Genomic DNA, 17422 nt, shown 5'->3' on the forward strand with positions numbered 1-17422 from the left:
CTAGAACATCGTAACCTCGAGTCAAGGGGGTGGTTGATCTTAAACACCGCATTACAGCATCTGTGGCATCTGAGCCAAGCCGCTGTCTCGTGAATGGGACGGTGGTGGTGAGAGCCAACAGCCAACCAGTTACTCTCAGAAGGACCCTGCAACGCCGAATATTCGCGGGCGATGATAAAATCGGTCAGAACGTTGCTGATCTCTTCCACAGACTGCCTCTACCACCTGCAGCTGAAACGATTCAACCGAACAAGGCCATTCACATTGATACCCAGCGGTCGATAACAAGGTGTCCTCTGGAGACTCGGCCGAGCGAGTGGAGAAAGGAACAGGAAGGGGCTTGCTAGTGGTTCTCACAGATAGCGGCCCGGAGATGAAGCCGAAATAGGAAACGAAGGATCAAAACCCTGTCAGCACCATGTGAGATCCGCGACGCGGTAGTGGATCCGGGGTAGAAGCCTCAGGGAAGCAGCAGGCTTTGATTTTTTGATGAGTGATCAGAGTGATCTGACAGCTCGTTCTTGCAGGGTATTCGCCAGTAGCCGAGATGGCAATGGGCATGCTTTTGTAGCATAGGTAGGCAGATTACCGAGGCCATATTGTTCCCTGTCACGCCCGTGCTCTCACTGAAGGCAGTCTCCAGCGAACGACGCCAGCGGCCGACGCCAGCGGCCGTCAGGAGGCTGTTCCCTGTCTGCCTGTCTCGTTAGCATTGTGGACGGTGCGTGACAGTCGGCTTATGGTGTGGGTGTTGACGGTTCTTGGCCGCCCGAGGGGTCAACTCATTCCCAGACAGTTTCTGAAGTTGAATCAGATCCATGTCTGGCAATTCCTCAGCCTAATAGGTACAGCAGGTAACGGCATGCATGTGCCGCTTAGGTACTTGAGCTGTGTTTCTAGTTGATGTAATGCATCAAGACTTGGTGAATTGAATCCACTTCGGTGTGAGGTCAATTCAACTGTACCTGGTCAGTAAAGTGCATTACGACATTGGCATTGTACTGTAAATTAGTCAATTCCACTCTGGCCGAGCTCCGAATAAATTACCTGTAAAAAAAAGCAAAAGTAAAAAAAAGAAAGAAAGAAAGAAATCGTATTTTCCTAATCTGCGGAGTTCGGGAAAGGTTTGCAGGCCGGCATCCGTCCTTCCATGCTTAATCTCCGCTTGACGGGAGTTTAAACGAGACCGCGCTGTGACACGTGCCCCGAATCTCATCATGTCTGTCGGCAGAGCAAATGTCAATGTGGAAGGTACCGAAAAGACTACCTGCCTGCCTGCCTACCTACCTATCCTTGCCTAGTAAGTAGGTACCTGCCATTTACTTGTCATTGTGGCTTTCTTTCTTCCTAGGGACGAAGAGGGCAACTGCTAATAACCAGATACCCACATCACCTGCCTGTGTACGGATACGGATACATATTCAACTTTCAATTCTCCTTCGCACCTGCAGATTGTGGAAGGGAGATGAGTTGGTGGCGTCCACCAAGACTTGAAACCACACATGTTGTACATATTCATCGTTATCCAAGCTTGTTAGGTATGTTTCGCTCATTGTCCAACCGTTGTCGAGACTGGGCAGGTGAATAATCTGTGGAGAGTGGATACGGATATGGTCTCCTTATTTCCCCAAACACGACTTGTATTTCCGCCAAGGGGTACTATCGGAGTGGAGCGATGCGATCCGTCCTCTCGGGTCCGGTTCGTCATTGCTGACTCATGTTTCCCCTATCTCGTCACCCATCGTGCTTCGGCGAACAACGCGTTTAGGTCTTTGAGCTAACAGCGCGCTACGTAGATCAAAACTCTCCTCACTGTCACTACGGCAAGGCTACCGGCAATATCAGAGATCTTCCTTGAAATTTCCGGCTTCATTGCACGCTATGGCTATGAAAAAGGACGCCTACCTTTTCCCGAACCTACTCCACCATCGACTGAAATGATGGCGAAACGCGAGGCGTCGGTCAACAGTTAGCGTCAAAAGATCGTACGACTGCCGCGACATGCCACTCCCTTTTTGGAACAATGTGCCGCACGCAGCCAAGACGTCATACCGTGGATCCGGGGACCAACGATCTAGGGTCAGCCATATTTAGTCGGCACTGCGTGAAAAGCAAATCTCCCCCGGCACCTTCTCAATAGGAAGGACCACGGCGACATGGTAGTGTAGAGGCTCTGCCAACCCACTAGGTGCTACTGTCCGCACAAAGTTTATCGTCCCGCCCTGAAGATCTACGTGAGCTGTGATAGCCTTCTAAGGAAAATAAACCCAGATAAGGGGTGGGCGCAAAGTGACCAGCTTTCGAACAAAAACCAAATAAAAGTCAACTGTTATTTCCCGTATCCAGACGGAGTTTAGACCAGGCGTGATCGTCCGCCTGCCAAGACATCTTGCTTACTGTATGTCACTGCCAACGGTTGACCAGCATATGGGAGACTATGTCCCCAACTAATAAGGCCGTAGGTTATGTCCCGGAGATTCCAACTTCTACACACCGTTTTCCAACTTAGTAGGCGACCATGCAGCTCGCCAAATTTGGCAGTGTCAAGAGTCAAGAACCGTAGGGGCACCCCGTATTGCAAATGCTTGGCAGTCATGTTTTCTAGCATTATTTCACAATGGAACCACCCTCGATTGGGTATGCCGAAGGTCTCCGCAAGCGCGGGATTTCCCTCTGAATGACAACAAACACCCAATTTCAAACTTATAGGTAGCAAGCTTGGCCCTCCAGCCCTGTGAATCTGGGGCAGCAGATCGTCTGTGGGCCAGGAAATTGCACTCTTCAGGACACACGCAGTACGGATAGTTATAGTCTAGATCATCCTGCCACAACGGATGATGCAGGAGATAACACAGGATTTCGCCTGCAAATCAATTATAAACCTTTAGGTTTGTCAGAGGTATAAGTCCGTCAAGAACCCTCGCACATATTCTTTGTGTCTCGACTGAGCCAACACCAAGAGGTTTAATCAACAGGAAAGGCCAACCGTTTGCAGTCCACATACAGCACCATTGGTAAATAACTCTGCATTTACATGGATTCTAACATCATTAATTGAGCGCTCACTGTGCTATCACCAGTCACGCTTTTGGAGTTAAGCGACGTTGGAGGATTGCTGAAACCTCTGGTAAGTTAGCCTGGTCTGCAGGCACGTCAGTTCGGATGAAGCCACCCGAGTAATGCGCGTTTAGATTATCAACGATATGGCCTGTATATTGAGTTGAAGTAGAGTGCGAGGGGTCCATGCGCCGCCGTTTGTTAACCGAATCCGAGTCGAGGACTGCCCTCAGCTGAGAGTGCCTCGAGCAGGTAGAGACAACAGTAGCCATTGCGTCCATGCCGTCTCGCTTGGCATAGCCAGCCAGCCTGGGCGTAAGCGACAAAAGTGGCATTGAAAACGCCTCTGCCGTCGAGCTTATTAAACTAAGCGTCATGTCCGCGGTACTTCCCCTTTCCAAAAACGCCCAGATCGCAAGCATTTCTACTTTGATAATAGACCCTCGTTCTATTCTTGATAGTGACTACCACATGTCTATCAACTGATCCATTTTAGTATGGGTCCATATGCTGAGAGATTGATGACCAACTGCCTAGCAAGGTCGTCTGGACTAGATTATTGCCCTGATCTGCGAAGTCGATTCTTCCCAGCCTCTTTGCGTATCCTAATCTTATCTTGTAACGAGCCTGAGCTCAAAACTTGGGCGAAGGTTTCGTCTGTTGATATCACATATACCTCTACCGACATATTTATTGCCTGCCGGCACATGCCTGTTGGAGATGAAGCAGCCATTTGCTGACAGGAGGCATGTTCTCTGTGTGACATGCTCCAACACTTCTGCCGAGAGCGCCACAGCATCCCAGTAATTAAAGGCTTTACACAAACGCCACCCAAGTTGGAGATGGAGGGGCATTCCTCATGATGCCAAGCCAACGGTCCTTCACCATGGCTTGCAAAGTTCAATACTTTGTCTTGTTCGAGAAAGCGTTTTAGGCGTTTAAGTGAGGCTCTTAGCAATGGCGGCCGCCTGCATATGCTTCCTGGTACATTTTTATTTATTTTTATTATATTCTTATTAATTATATTCTATCAAGGGAGGAACATGTCAAAGCAGTGTTGGTCTGGGTACCATGATGGTCTTATCTGACGTTGACAATTGCATGATTAAATGTTGATGCTGGTCCTGGCTACCTGACTCTTGCCGTGGAGCCTTTTGTCGATATCATGACAGTGCCCCCATTTTTTGAAGATTATCTTGTTTATCGCGCGCGGCTTTCTGGAGCTTTCATCCCACAACCCGTCGGTCGCCTGCCGTAACGCCGGCGCCTGGCATCTAGAGTATGGATCCTGGGTTGTGGGGAGCCATCAGCCGTCAGTAATCCACCCTACATCACTCAGCCACATACACCCCAGATGCTTGGCTTTCACTTTCACTTTCGCATTCACACCCACCCGGCCCCGTCCCCCGGTGCCCGGCAATCCACGCCCCCATCTCATCCCTGAGCCCTGCGAGAGTCCAGAGTTCTGCATAGAGGATCATCATCAAGCACTGGTGCTGCAACGTAGGCTGTACCGGACCGGACTCGACCGTACGGAGCATCACTCTGTAAAGGTACATGTGTGCAGGCACAACAAGAGCCCGCTGCCTTGGCTCCAGCACTATCCTGCACTGTACCGTACCCGCAATGCCGTTTGGTCTCGATGGCCAGTGGCCTGGGATCGCTCAATATCTGCACTAGTATCCGCAAGTCATACAGCAGCCCAGACAGGCTCATCGTGTCCCATGCAGATAGCAAGGCCAAAATTGTTCCACACGCCACACGTGCGGGTGACGGCACTCTAAAGAAGCGCTGGGACTCGCACTCTGCGAAGCGGGATTGGGGGAACTAGGATTGTTACTGGGACCGGGGATGCATAACTCCGTTGGACGTTCTTTGATCCGTCCTGTTCGCAAATGAGCCACTGCCACACGCCCATGAGTTATTTCCACGCCCATTCCTCGACAGAGGCGTTTCGGTCGTTGGTAAAGCGGTCCACGACCATCACCAGCCATGAAAGCTCGTCACTCAGTGCATCGTCAAAAAGTCTCCGACGAAATTTACTTGTTTTACTGCGTTTCTCTTATTCGAACCTGTCAGTCTTACCAGCTCTTGGATGGGAACTTTTTAAGCCTTGCAAATCAGACGTGCGCGTTGTTATTATTGTTCTTCGTCTCCGAGCCTTATCATCCCATTGCAGCACCGTACTGTACACAACGACACCCCCTAACGCACAACCTTCCCGACAGTTTGGGTCATGTTAGGATTGGTACATCCCCTCCTTTCCCCTTCTTGGTCCAGCTTGTTCCTGGTCCTGGTCTATCCGTTTTAGGGTACCGCCGCGTCTTTTACGGTGGCCTGTCTTAGCAGCATTGGCCCAAAAAGAGCCGCGCCGCTGGTGTATGTAATTATTGTATCCGACTCGAGAAGGATAGATAATTGCTGACTCCCCCACCGGCCGTTGGGTGTGGTTTGCCTCGATCGACCTCTTGCTTTGTTCTACAACAATATTTCTTCAACCTTAGTTATGCTTATTTGCTGCCACTCGAGCCATATCGAGTAGTTCTTTCAATGGGTGTCTTACCTAGCATAGATTCTCGTCCCCGTTTGGTTTTCCCAAATACCCCTCCAGAACTGGAAAGCCCAGGCGCATCGTCCTACTGTACTAACTCAAACTCATCCGCGGATCGACCTTGGATCTCGCCTGCGCCTACTTCACCTTCAATGAACAACTATGATAAGTCTCTGACGACAGAGCCTGGAGATCAAAAGATGAGTGGAGAGCAGACAAGGCCAAAGTCGGCCACTCAAACTGCTCCTCGGCAACAACAGCTTCCTTCGTTAAGCAGTATCTTTGGACCACCAGCTACTGGTCGACCAGCACACTCACCTCTTTCCGAACATAACAACTCTTACTCTACATCAACCCCCCGAGAGCGTACCCATGCACCATCTGGTGACAGGAACCATTCGGTGTCTTACTTTCCTCAGACAGTGTCGCCTTCCGTATCACAGCCTCGAAGCACATACGACAACAAGTTCGAAACAGACCGACAGCCAATCCATGCTCTCCCTCGATCTTACTCTGGCTCAGCATCTCCTAGGTATCGTGATGGAGAGCATTCTCGTCGCGAGTCAGTCGTTGAAGGACAGTCTGGCAGATGGCCAGTGCAACCGGAGAACCGAACTGAGTACTCTTTGGGATCTCGAGATGGATCTTTTAGACCACCCCAGGATCAGTTTCGACTCCAGTTCCCTGACAACAAGGAACGTGTGGTCCCCACTTACAACGGCCAACGTTCACCTCAAGGGTCTCTAATCCCTCCGCCAACACCGAGCACTACAGCGACTGAGGGTCTTCCGTCAAAGGATGGGCTGGGCCCTAAGATCTGGACTGGAACACACTTTCTACCCCGATTTGTGAGGGCTACTGAGGTGCCTGGAGAGGGGATGTGCTATTTCTACGATGATGGTAGTCACTGTAAAACAGTGATCGATGGAGAAGCAGTAAATGCCCATTGGGGTGTCACCAAGGCTGGCAAGCCCAGGAAGCGACTCGCTATTGCTTGTGTAACCTGCCGCGAAAAGAAGATCAAGTGCGACCCTGACTATCCCCGCTGTGTCCAGTGTGAGAAGTTTGGCAGAATATGCAAATTCAAAAATGCGTAAGTACCGATGGATAATGTTCGATTACATCTTTGCTCACTCTTTCTAGACCTCGAGGAGGGCACAATACATCTCCCTCAACACCACCAGCAGAGCTCGATGATGGGCCATCGAGACCTACCCAGAGCGAGAATAGCTCGCCAGTATCCCCACGCACCACTCTGCGACCATCTTCACCCGACACTGGCTCACATAAGAGGCTTCGAGTGGGATACGATAATTATGTTGCTATGGGGGAGCCGGTGCACGCAATTCCTTCTGCTGAACCTCCCAGACCTCAAATGCCTATACCACCCCCAGCTATCGAGTTGCCTCGAATCTCCGAAGAAGTCCTTAACCAAGCTTGGCGAACTGACCCCTGCCTGTCCGACCCACAGTCTATCCGTTCAGTCATCTCGCACTTCTTTGTTCATCTTGATAGCACCATGATTGTACGCTTCATTCCCGAGAACGTTTTTAAGAACTGGGTTATGAACCCGGGAATTCGAAAGTCTCCCGAGGACTTGATGATTCTATACAGTATTCTCGCTGTGGGAGTTGCTCTATCCGGAGGACCTAAGGCTATTGCTTTCGAATATGCTTCTGTTGCTAACTATGCACAAAAGTCGACAACATCCAGCTGCATCCAGCTGGTCCAGACGAGAATTCTGCTCGCCCTCTACTACATATCCATCTCCCGCTCTGCTGAGGCTGGTGAGATGATCTCTGCAGCTGTCGCGACAGCCGCTTGCCTTAAGCTCCATGTCGAGATTGAGGAGTCGAGGGAAGCCAGTCTCGTGACATTCCCTTTCGGCATGAACAAGGCAGGGTACTGTGAAGCTAGGAGGCGAACTTTCTGGTCTCTTTACATGTTAGAGCGACTTGATGGCCACTTCCCTGAACGCTTTGCCATGATCAATGCTGAAGACATCTATACTCGCTTACCTGCAGACTCTCACAGCTTTGAGCGTGAATTGGATGGATACGCCCCGATCTTCAACCCTTACGTCTCGAGCTTCACGACAGCGCATGATCGTGAGTTGGGTATTTCGGCTTACTTGATTGAGATGGTCCATTTATGGTCCAGTGATGTGTGTCTGATTTACAGGATGGCCCGCCGTGCCAACTCGGCGGAAACAGACCCGAATTCATCTCAAAGAATTCTGAAGCGTATACAAGAATGGCGCAATGCCTTGCCTTCTCGCCTGGCTTTTACCGCATCAAACCTCGAGTCTGCGGCTCTGGCGGGAGAACTCGGCCCTTTCCTGACCATGCATCTCTTATACAACCACGCCATCATCAAACTTAACCGGCACACTACTGCGGCTGGACGTTGTTCACCCCAGACCGCTTCGCTTCACATCCAGACATGCTACGAACACGCAACACAGGTCTTGGACATGGCCAAGGCACTTGTGCGACTCCACCGTGGGGGTCAGACCGTCTTGAGCGCTCCGGCACCAGTTCTTGCAATGGTATTGACTGAAGCTGTCGATGTCTTCACCGCGAGCGGCCGTTTATCTCATGTAAACGATATCATTGAGAACGTGCACATGGTCCAGGGTGTTGTTCAGGCCATGTTCGCCATCTGGGACAATGTGCGTAGCGCACAGGAGGTGATTGATGGCCGTATTGGAATGCTGCACCGCATTCGAGACCGTGGCAGCCAACCAGTCAGTCCAGTTGAAGGCTACCGCGTCTTCTACAGTTCTGAAGGACGCGAGGATGAAAAGGTTCTTCGCTGGCAAATCAACAACCCGATGGAGAAGTTGTATCCCAGGGATATGGATACCGTATACTCAACACTTTTTTGATCGATTTTTAGCGTATTGCATCACATTGCATCGCATGGAATGGCACTGACCATATGACATTTGCTTGTATTTGAAGGACATTGGGTTGATTTTCATTCATTGCATCCCTCGGCGCTGCAGGCATGGTGATTTGGCATCAGCATCGGAGCATCTGGAGTTACCATAGCATATCTATATGTGGCAGACCGGAAGGCCTGTCTTTTGTTTGTTGGGGACAGCGGTGCATCTATTGTTTTTATCCTGTTCACATTGTATGATATCTATATCTATACCTATCTGCACATACATGGAGGAGTTTCGGCGTTTTGCCCAAGGTCAAGGTCTTGCCTTTGACAGGGCTTAACTTTTTTAGTGTTCTGAAGCCAGGCAGGCACACGATGATGACCAGCATACGAGGCATCTGGGCCACACCAAAGTCTGTTGAAATATATTGATGCCCTGCATTTTGTAGGGCTTAAAGACAAGATGAGCTAAATTCAAATGATTTGTGATTAAACGTGAATGCTGGTTTACCACTTCAAGTACTGCAGTTTCGGCCATACATTATAGCACGTATTGAAGTCGGCAAGTGATGTTCCTGTAGGTTCAGATACCTTGTCTAGTCTGCGGCGCAATAATGATCCCATGGCATTTCGCTCTGCTATGCCACAGGCAAACTTGGATTCGTTTGACGCTCCCACAGGTTTTGGCTAACAGTGTCTCGTTCCAATGCCGTTACATCATTCGCATACGCATCTATTTATTAAACATGCCACAGCCTCAACGACAAGCGATTGTCAGATGGGAACGAGAGGACTGTATTAGCCATTAGATGAAAAGGTGTAGCCGGTGAGCGTGGCCTGATGGAGGGTCGGCTGGAATGATAGGCTAAGAGTGTGGGAGAGCATGGAAGGATTCGCAAGAACTACGCTGTTGGTCTGAAGGGAAAGGGTTATTGTTGAAGACTGGTAGGTGGTATAAGTAAGTGTTGGTATTGATGGCTTCGCAGGAGCATTTCGTTACTTGATTACATGACTTCTGGAGATCCGTGATACTTGGTTGCTCGACTCTGGCTATGGCCTGAATCTTGAATAGACTCTAAACATGAGCATCATTTGCTGGCTTTTACTTGATTCGTGAACAAAAATTGATTCAAACCTTTCTACCACCAACAAACAAAGACCCTATTTTGTTGCATGCAGCTTATTCCACCAAACAGGGTTCCTACCAATTGGATGTCACCCGCCACCAAATTGCTTCGTTTCTCGGCATTTGCCTGCATTTTTATCCTTTTTTTCCTTTTGCTTTCCCCAAATAACCTTGCAGAATTTCAATGTACATCATGACTGTGCATCTGCAGCTCTGGATATGGATGGTTACACTGCAGAGACCTTTTTTTAAACACAAACGGCTGGGCAAGGGACTTGAGATGATGGAGGGGGAGTGTGCTTAGTAGGTAGTCAATCCCTCATGATTCTTGGCTGCAAAGAGTCTTATACGGGATATGCAACTAACCCAATTAGGTAATATCCTGGAAACAGTTTTGCTGCAGAAAACGTCAGAGCTTCTGTCTCCTTTGTTTGGTCTCTCATGACACTTGAATGGATATCCACCCACAGTTTGAGTTGAAGTGAAGTGTAACTGAGAGAATGGACATGACAACTTGTCGATATGGGTTTTCCCGATAAACCTTCTGCTCATCTTTTGGGCGCTAATGGTAACGTTTCACCCCTTTCTCTATTGTTTATCTTTTCTCCGCCTCTCCGTCTCTCCGTCTCCGTCTCACTCTCACTCTCACTCTCAGTCCCATATTCTCACCCTCACTCGCACCCTCGTCGTCCCAGCTTCCAGCTTTCAGCTTCAGCTTCACCTTCAGGCGTGGCGTCTTGCTCTCAGTAACATCACATCACATCATGTCATACCATGCCACGCTATTCACCTACCAACTCGAGGCATATCCCGCGCTGATGCCCAATACTTACTTGTCTGACATGACCAACAACTTAACTAACAAATAAAAACTCAAAGGCCCGGTCCATGCCCTTGCATACTCCGCTTCACCAGGCACCTACATCCTCGCCGGTTCAGCGGACCGAACCATCCGCCTCTACAACCCATTTCCCAGCACATCCGCCCCAGGCGAGGACCGCCACAGCATACCTCAGGGTCGCCTCATCCAAAACTACGCTGCACACGGCTATGAGGTTCTGAGCCTTTCAGTTGCGGCTGACAATGAGCGCTTTGTATCGGCCGGCGGCGACCGCAGCGTCTTCCTCTGGGATGTGAGTACAGCTGTGACTACCAAGCGCTTTGGTGGCAACGCTCATGGCCATACTGCTCGGATTAACTGTGTGAGTTTTGCGGGCGAAGGTGATTCCATCATTGTGAGTGGTGGATTTGATACGAGTGTCAGGCTGTGGGATACCAAGAGCAACAGCTTCAAGCCTATACAAGTTTTTGACGAGGCGAGTGATGCCATAACTTGTCTTGCGGTTCGAGGACCCGAAGTCATCGCAGGAAGTGTCGATGGTCGCGTTCGCAGCTACGATATTCGCATGGGACAGGTAACTACAGATGTTATCGGTGCCTCTGTCACCAGTCTCAGTCTCACACGTGATGGACGTGCCATGCTAGTGGGCAGTCTGGACAACAAGCTGCGTCTCATGGATCGCGACAACGGCTCTTGTCTAAGGGCATACACTGACCCAGCGTGGAAGAATGAGGACGTCAAATTACAAGCGCTTCTGGGCGGTAAGGAGAAGTACGTCATGGTCGGCGATGCTATGGCTGGTGAAGCTGCACCCAATGGTCAAGGAAGGATCTGGGCTTGGGATTTATTGACAGGAAAACTGGCTGCCAAAGTGACTGTTCCCTGGGGCCCACAGGGCTTTGAACTTAAGAAGAAAGCTGTTGGTCGCGACGGAAAAGAAAAGATAAGGAGCAACGTCGTGAGCTGTATGGCATGGAGGGAACATGGTTGGGGAGACCAGTTCTGCGTGGGTGGGACATCAGGCGTGGTAACGGTCTATGGAGCATTGTAAACATCAGTTATACCCGTCACTTTGAACAACGTTGTCGAGTTGTGCATATGGCTTCATTTACAGTCGGAATGAAAGTTACATCATCATCAAGGGCGTTTTCAGATTCGTACATAGACAAGATATTGTCCATCATGAGACTCCATACATATTGCTCGAACATTAATCGCTTCCCACCAGCGCCGGAACCGTGACTCAAACTGCCAGGATTCAAAACGCTGTGCCCCTTTTCATGCTTCCGTACACGATCGTGTGTTTCTTCCTCAACCCATACCGACATACTTGAACCAGTTGGGCCGACAATCTTCTCGATGCAGCCAGGCTTCACCGTCTGTAAGACGACCAGTGACGCAGCCCTTGCACTTTGGAGAGTTGGGACAGTTAAAGAAGGGAATATGCTGATATCCAATATCACGGAACCTGGTTTCGTTAGTTATGTAGATATCAGAAAATGGCGAGACTGACCAGTGGATCTTGCTCTGATCTTCAAACAGACCGAGAGCAATACTGTGAACAGGAGCATCGCCCCATCTTTCATAAAAGAAGCCACCAGCACGATCAAGATGGTTGAAGTAGTCTTCGTAAGTCTTACTCCGCCAAAATTCCATGTCTCCAATCTCGAAATTGCTCCAGAAATGGCACGTCGAGTACCCTTGAGCCTTTCTGTTGGATTGCGGTCGGCGAATGTCATCAGTGACCCAGCCAACAGCACTGTTCTGATGAATGTAACCTGGGTGCTCGGCAAGAAACTTGACCGTCTCAGGCCATAATGAAGGAAGAGTTTTGGGGTCGTCGTACAGGTTGATTGTGAATCCGTATGTCTTGTTGTTGTCGTGCATGTAGCGGAACACATCGTAGTCCACGTCGCAGAAGAAGTGCACATTTGGCTCCACACGCCAGTAGTAGCGGATATCCTTGAGGGCTGGATGCTTATAGAAGAGACCGCTATTCCATCGACACATTTGGTGGTATGAGAGCTTGCTTGCGTATTGAACGCCGTTCTTCTCCAGGATCTTGGCTGACTCTTCGAATATTTGTTCGTCAATCCAGGAAGGCATCTTCCAATGTTCGTCGGGAATGATTTCTGGTCATAGAATCAGTATATATATATACATATCTCCATTTCGTGGCAAACATCCTACCGTAGTTGATTTTTGCTTTCGTCGCCGCCCTCGTCTTCCTCTTGAACTCTTCCGTAAAAGGCTTGTCGTTGAAAAATGTCCAGGGATAGTTAAACTTGGAGTTCCATGTCCTTTCAAGATCACGCATCGACGCAACCATAGCATCCACCTCCTCGTTCCTTACAAGGGCCAACAGCGTAGCATCTATACGCTCAGTATTTTTCGCATCATGGGCATAGTTCGGACTCGTGCGGTGCAATGTTCCTTCTGGTTCGTCGGTAGCTACAGGTTCCCTGTGGTTAGCCATGGAACAAACCGACTGACTCTATACACTTTGCGACTCACGATCTAACATAGGATCTCGTTCAAAATTGGAGTATCGATCGCCGGGACCTGTTAGACCCCACGAAGGAGCAAATATCTGCCACATAAAGAAACACCAGATGATACATCCTCCGGCGATCAACGCCCGGACAGGCCGCGCAACCGTCATGTTTTGAATTCAAGAAAAATACCAGGATCGCTGTGAAGCCCAAGAAAACGGGAAAATGGGGCTCAATTATCCATGAGATAGACGAAAATTAACTATATGAGAGACTAAATGATGCAATTAGCCCTCATACGGCGAATCGTCTCTAAATTGGAAGAATCGATCGAGTCTTGAGTATGATGAAAGGGGTTTCAAATGATTGAAGTTGATGTCACAGCAGATAAGCCAATCGATAAGAGCTAGTCTAGCTTTCGCTTGTAGTGGACCTCGACGCGACTGACGCGCCATCAACCACTGAAACCCCGCCAAATCATCTAATCAAGTCATGATACAACCGCCATTTGGCATGATAATGCGCAAGACATGAGACAAGATCATGGCGTTTGCTGCAAGGTTGGGTTCTCTCACTGGAGAGCTCGTTGAGGCGGTGACTGGCTCATCAGCCCAGGTATATATGCATGTTACTCAGCGACTCTAGAACGCTCAACTCATGATGACATTTAGACGAACCCTCGATACAAGACCCTGTATAACTCCAGCTTACAAAGACTGAAATCGCACCCATATCTACGAACGAATCAATTCGAAGTTGAGCACCAACTAAATGGTCTTGAAGAGCGATTCCGTGTCAATGGCCGGGAAGCCCTCGCTGATGCCCTTGCCGAACGTCGGGAGCAGCTTCTCGAAAAACCTGATAAATTCCATCCCGAGATACTTTACTTGATACTAGAGCTCTCAGATCAGCCGACCTACTACGCGAAACTAAGTGATCTAGATGCACTCAGAACAGGACCCAAAGACTCGGAACTTGAGCTGCGCTGGGAGGATATCGCAAAAGAAGATGGATGGGAGGATGATGACGATGAAGCTGCAATATGGAAGACGATCAAATACACCGATAGTTCAGACGATGAGCTGTACCAAGAGGGATCCAAGAGTGAATCAGAGGCTAGTACTGACCCATCAGAAGTACCAGCACTTGGACGAACAGCCGAAGATCTTATTATCCACCCTGAGGATGTCGAACAGCTCAACGAAATTCGGGAGGCGCAAGAATGGCGGATAGAAAAACCTACAGATGCATCGGGACATGCCCGAAAAGTGCCAGTCACAGAGTTCCACATCGTGCGCGAAGTCTTGTTTATGTTACAAGGACTTGAAACAACTCTTTTTGGACCCAATGGAGTTGTCGATCCCGCATTTCAAATAGCACATCTGAAATGGGATACCCACAGAGCTCTCCTTAGCTACTTTTCCGAGGCCGGCCGTCAACTGGCTATCCTACGCAGCTTCGTCAACAGGCCACAGCGGGCTTCACATCTCCAAGTATTCCAGGATACAGTGGCTAAGCGCCTTGCCGAATTCGAAAAGAAAACAACAGCAATAGAGTCGCGGCTTGTTACACCTGAGAACAATGTGGTAGTGAGCTTGCTGTCCGCCAAAGGAGAATTAGCTACCTCGCTTGAACCACTGTACTCCCTTTCCAATATTATCGCGCAGGTACAGAATATCCCGAACCAAGGAACCTTTCGGTACCTCGAGCTTTTGTTTGACGATGCTAGCATGGCTCAGCTATCTGGCAAGCTAGATATTTATGAGTTCCTAGCACGCATTTTCGTTGAATGTTTCAACGTCTACCTTCGGCCTATTCGCTTGTGGATGGAGGAGGGCAAGCTTATCCCCAGTGACAAAATATTTTTCGTTTCAGAAGCACCGAGTCAAGTGTCTCCCAGCAAGATTTGGCGTGAACAGTTCAGACTTCGTCGGACGACTGATGGGAGGCTACATGCTCCTAACTTCCTACAGCCAGCAGCTGCCAAGATTTTCAACGCTGGCAAGAATATCGTCATTCTCAAACGGCTAGGTCGCTGGGTCTCTTCGGGCTCGGAGTGGGCGGTGCAGGAACCTCCACTCAATTACGAGACTCTTTGTCCCAAGGGATTAGAGCTTGCACCCTTTTCAGAGCTCTTTGGCACTGCCTTTGACGGATGGTTACAGACCAAGTACAATACAACTTCAACTACGCTGAGAAACACTCTTTTTGAAGAATGCGGGCTCTGGTCTGCCCTCGAAGCCATGGAGTGTTTGTACTTCATGTCCGATGGAGCCGCAACGGAAGCCTGGACCAGCAGCCTTTTTGGAAAGCTGGACACGCTGGATACTAACTGGCATAATCGTTACACCCTTACTAGTGTGGCACAAGAAGCATTCACGTCCCTTGTTGATACGACAAGAGTCTCCATATTCATCAAGCCTACAGGTCTTCGAATACCGGTTCTCGCAGCGCGAGATTCTGTAAAGGTGGCTCTGCCAAGCACAAGAGTCAACTATCGGTTGGCCTGGCCAATTCGCATGATTATATCCGAAGACAGCAACGCACAATACGATACCATCTTCGTATTGCTCCTGCAGCTAAAAAGAGCCTTGTACATCTTACAGAAACGAAAGATTCTTGACAATAAATGGGCTGATAACGAAAACTGGCACGAACGAGCACTCTACTATTGGTTGAGAAACAATCTCCTCTGGTTCTGCACCACGCTTCAGACTTATTTTGCTACGCTAGTACTGTCGCCCAACTGCGCTAAGATGAGACAGAATATGCACGAAGCGCACGATGTGGATGCCATGATATCTGTTCATGCTGCATTTTTAAAACAGGTCGTTGACGAGGCATGCCTTGGTAGTAGACTAACCCCCATAAGAGAATGCTTCCTCGACATGCTTGATTTGGCTATCAGGCTCGAACAAGCACAAACTGTCAACGTAACAAAAGAGTCAGAGCGTATACAGCATGTCTCTCGTCTCTCAACTAGGAACCTCTCGCCCACACCTGGAACACCTGGGCTGAAATCGAGATACGTTGTCGATAGTAGCGATGAAGAGGATGAGGCCATGCATGAGTCGAAAACTTTGAAGATGGGAAAACCGTTTATGACTGTACTGAAGGAGATCAAGTCTGATTTTGATAGACACCTACGGTTTGCATGCGGCGGTCTGCGTAGCGTCGCCAGAGCTACAAGCGACGTGCAATCAGCAAAATGGGACATCCTAGCTGAGATGTTGCAAACAGGTTGCCGAGACAAAAACGCAGGGTTTGCTTAAGCATCTCTATTTTGGATATAAACATAATATGATACCCCTTATGAACCAACCATCCTTTCTACATCCTGATTTGATGCTTGACACCGTATGTGCTTAGTAGAATGGTCTTCAATTAATTTAAAATTCGTTTCTAAGCTTATCAGCAAAGAACTGCATCAGAGGTAGAACCTCATCTCTGTCCATCGGCATGCTCAAATGGCGTCTCTTCCACTGCACCACCTTGACGTCGTCAAACTCCTGCTTCACAGCGTCGACGGCGTCTTCGTCCAGCTGGCACACCAGCACGCTTGTGCGGCTCTTGCGACGGTTAGTAACAGTGGACACCATCGATTGCGGCAAAGGGCCACCGAGGGAGATGAGACCTTTGAAGGTCTTGTTGCCTGCAGTTGTAGTGTTTTCGCCTTCTGTGACGTCTGTGACACGAGATGTAGTGTCAAGAGCGGCCGCGAGACCAAGGGCAAGCGAGCCACCTTGTCCGAAACCAAAGAACATGATATCTCTCATTTCCCAGCCACACTTTTCGATGAGAACCTCAGTGATCAACTTCTCCATGACCAACTTGCGCGCCTTCTCGAAACCAGAATCATCGGCGATATCTCCCGTGTTGGGGTCAATAGTGAGATCATCCCCCCAATGGTAACCGGGGACATCGGCGCCCATCAGTGCGGCAGGGAGGACAGAAGTGCCGCGGACAGAAATGCCGAGGACACCGGGAAGGTTGAGGTTCTTTGCGAAGCCTGCATAGGGGACATCATGGTCGCCGAGGCCGTGAAAGAGAATGAGGAATGTAGTTGTTGACTCTGGAGGATCGGGGAAATGGAGGGTATGAGGGAGGGTGGATGAGAGGGGGGAGAAGTCTTCTTCTGTGGGGACTCTAGGAGGCATTTTTTTGTGAGTTTCGTGAGAGTGGTGATATGTGGTCGTGATGATGTAGAGGCTGAGTTGATGAGGTTGAGAATTGTTGATGATATAAGAGCGGGGCTTGACTGTTGATCTGGGGAAGCGTCACATGGAATTGCTCTGAAACACTCGACAGTGCAACATATAGAACAAATGAATGCCTGTCTGATTCACAATACCACCCAACACTCTGGGACTGTACCTGACAAAGAACCGAATCACGGCAGACGTACAAGTCACGGCGCGGGATCGGAAGAAAGTGGGGGCCATCGGAGCCGATTCAATCGACTCGAA

At 49.4% G+C, this 17422-nt stretch overlaps 5 protein-coding genes across 5 annotated transcripts; 2 read left to right on the plus strand and 3 right to left on the minus strand.

The window, feature by feature from the left end:
* Positions 1 to 3080: 3080 nt before the first annotated feature.
* On the minus strand, positions 3081 to 3392 carry FPOAC1_011155 (uncharacterized protein; the record flags this gene model as incomplete). Its single annotated transcript, XM_044855540.1, has 1 exon — positions 3081 to 3392. One exon carries the CDS (start codon positions 3390 to 3392, stop codon positions 3081 to 3083), a length of 312 nt encoding a protein of 103 aa, XP_044702853.1.
* Positions 3393 to 5760: 2368 nt separating this feature from the next.
* FPOAC1_011156 (uncharacterized protein) lies at positions 5761 to 11515 on the plus strand (the record flags this gene model as incomplete). The annotated part of the gene is made up of 4 exons (XM_044855541.1): positions 5761 to 6701; positions 6752 to 8474; positions 10279 to 10369; positions 10503 to 11515. The coding sequence occupies 4 exons, from the start codon at positions 5761 to 5763 to the stop codon at positions 11513 to 11515; spliced, it is 3768 nt and encodes a 1255-aa protein (XP_044702854.1).
* Positions 11516 to 11775: 260 nt separating this feature from the next.
* FPOAC1_011157 (uncharacterized protein) lies at positions 11776 to 13126 on the minus strand (the record flags this gene model as incomplete). The annotated part of the gene is made up of 4 exons (XM_044855542.1): positions 11776 to 11932; positions 11978 to 12596; positions 12655 to 12915; positions 12979 to 13126. The coding sequence occupies 4 exons, from the start codon at positions 13124 to 13126 to the stop codon at positions 11776 to 11778; spliced, it is 1185 nt and encodes a 394-aa protein (XP_044702855.1).
* Positions 13127 to 13499: 373 nt separating this feature from the next.
* On the plus strand, positions 13500 to 16228 carry FPOAC1_011158 (uncharacterized protein; the record flags this gene model as incomplete). The annotated part of the gene is made up of 2 exons (XM_044855543.1): positions 13500 to 13571; positions 13628 to 16228. 2 exons carry the CDS (start codon positions 13500 to 13502, stop codon positions 16226 to 16228), a joined length of 2673 nt encoding a protein of 890 aa, XP_044702856.1.
* Positions 16229 to 16345: 117 nt separating this feature from the next.
* FPOAC1_011159 (uncharacterized protein) lies at positions 16346 to 17113 on the minus strand (the record flags this gene model as incomplete). Its single annotated transcript, XM_044855544.1, has 1 exon — positions 16346 to 17113. The coding sequence occupies one exon, from the start codon at positions 17111 to 17113 to the stop codon at positions 16346 to 16348; it is 768 nt and encodes a 255-aa protein (XP_044702857.1).
* Between the last annotated feature and the right edge of the window lie 309 nt (positions 17114 to 17422).

This window comes from Fusarium poae, chromosome 4, assembly GCF_019609905.1.
Source record: "Fusarium poae strain DAOMC 252244 chromosome 4, whole genome shotgun sequence".
In the NCBI taxonomy this organism is placed as follows: Eukaryota; Fungi; Ascomycota; class Sordariomycetes; order Hypocreales; family Nectriaceae; genus Fusarium; species Fusarium poae.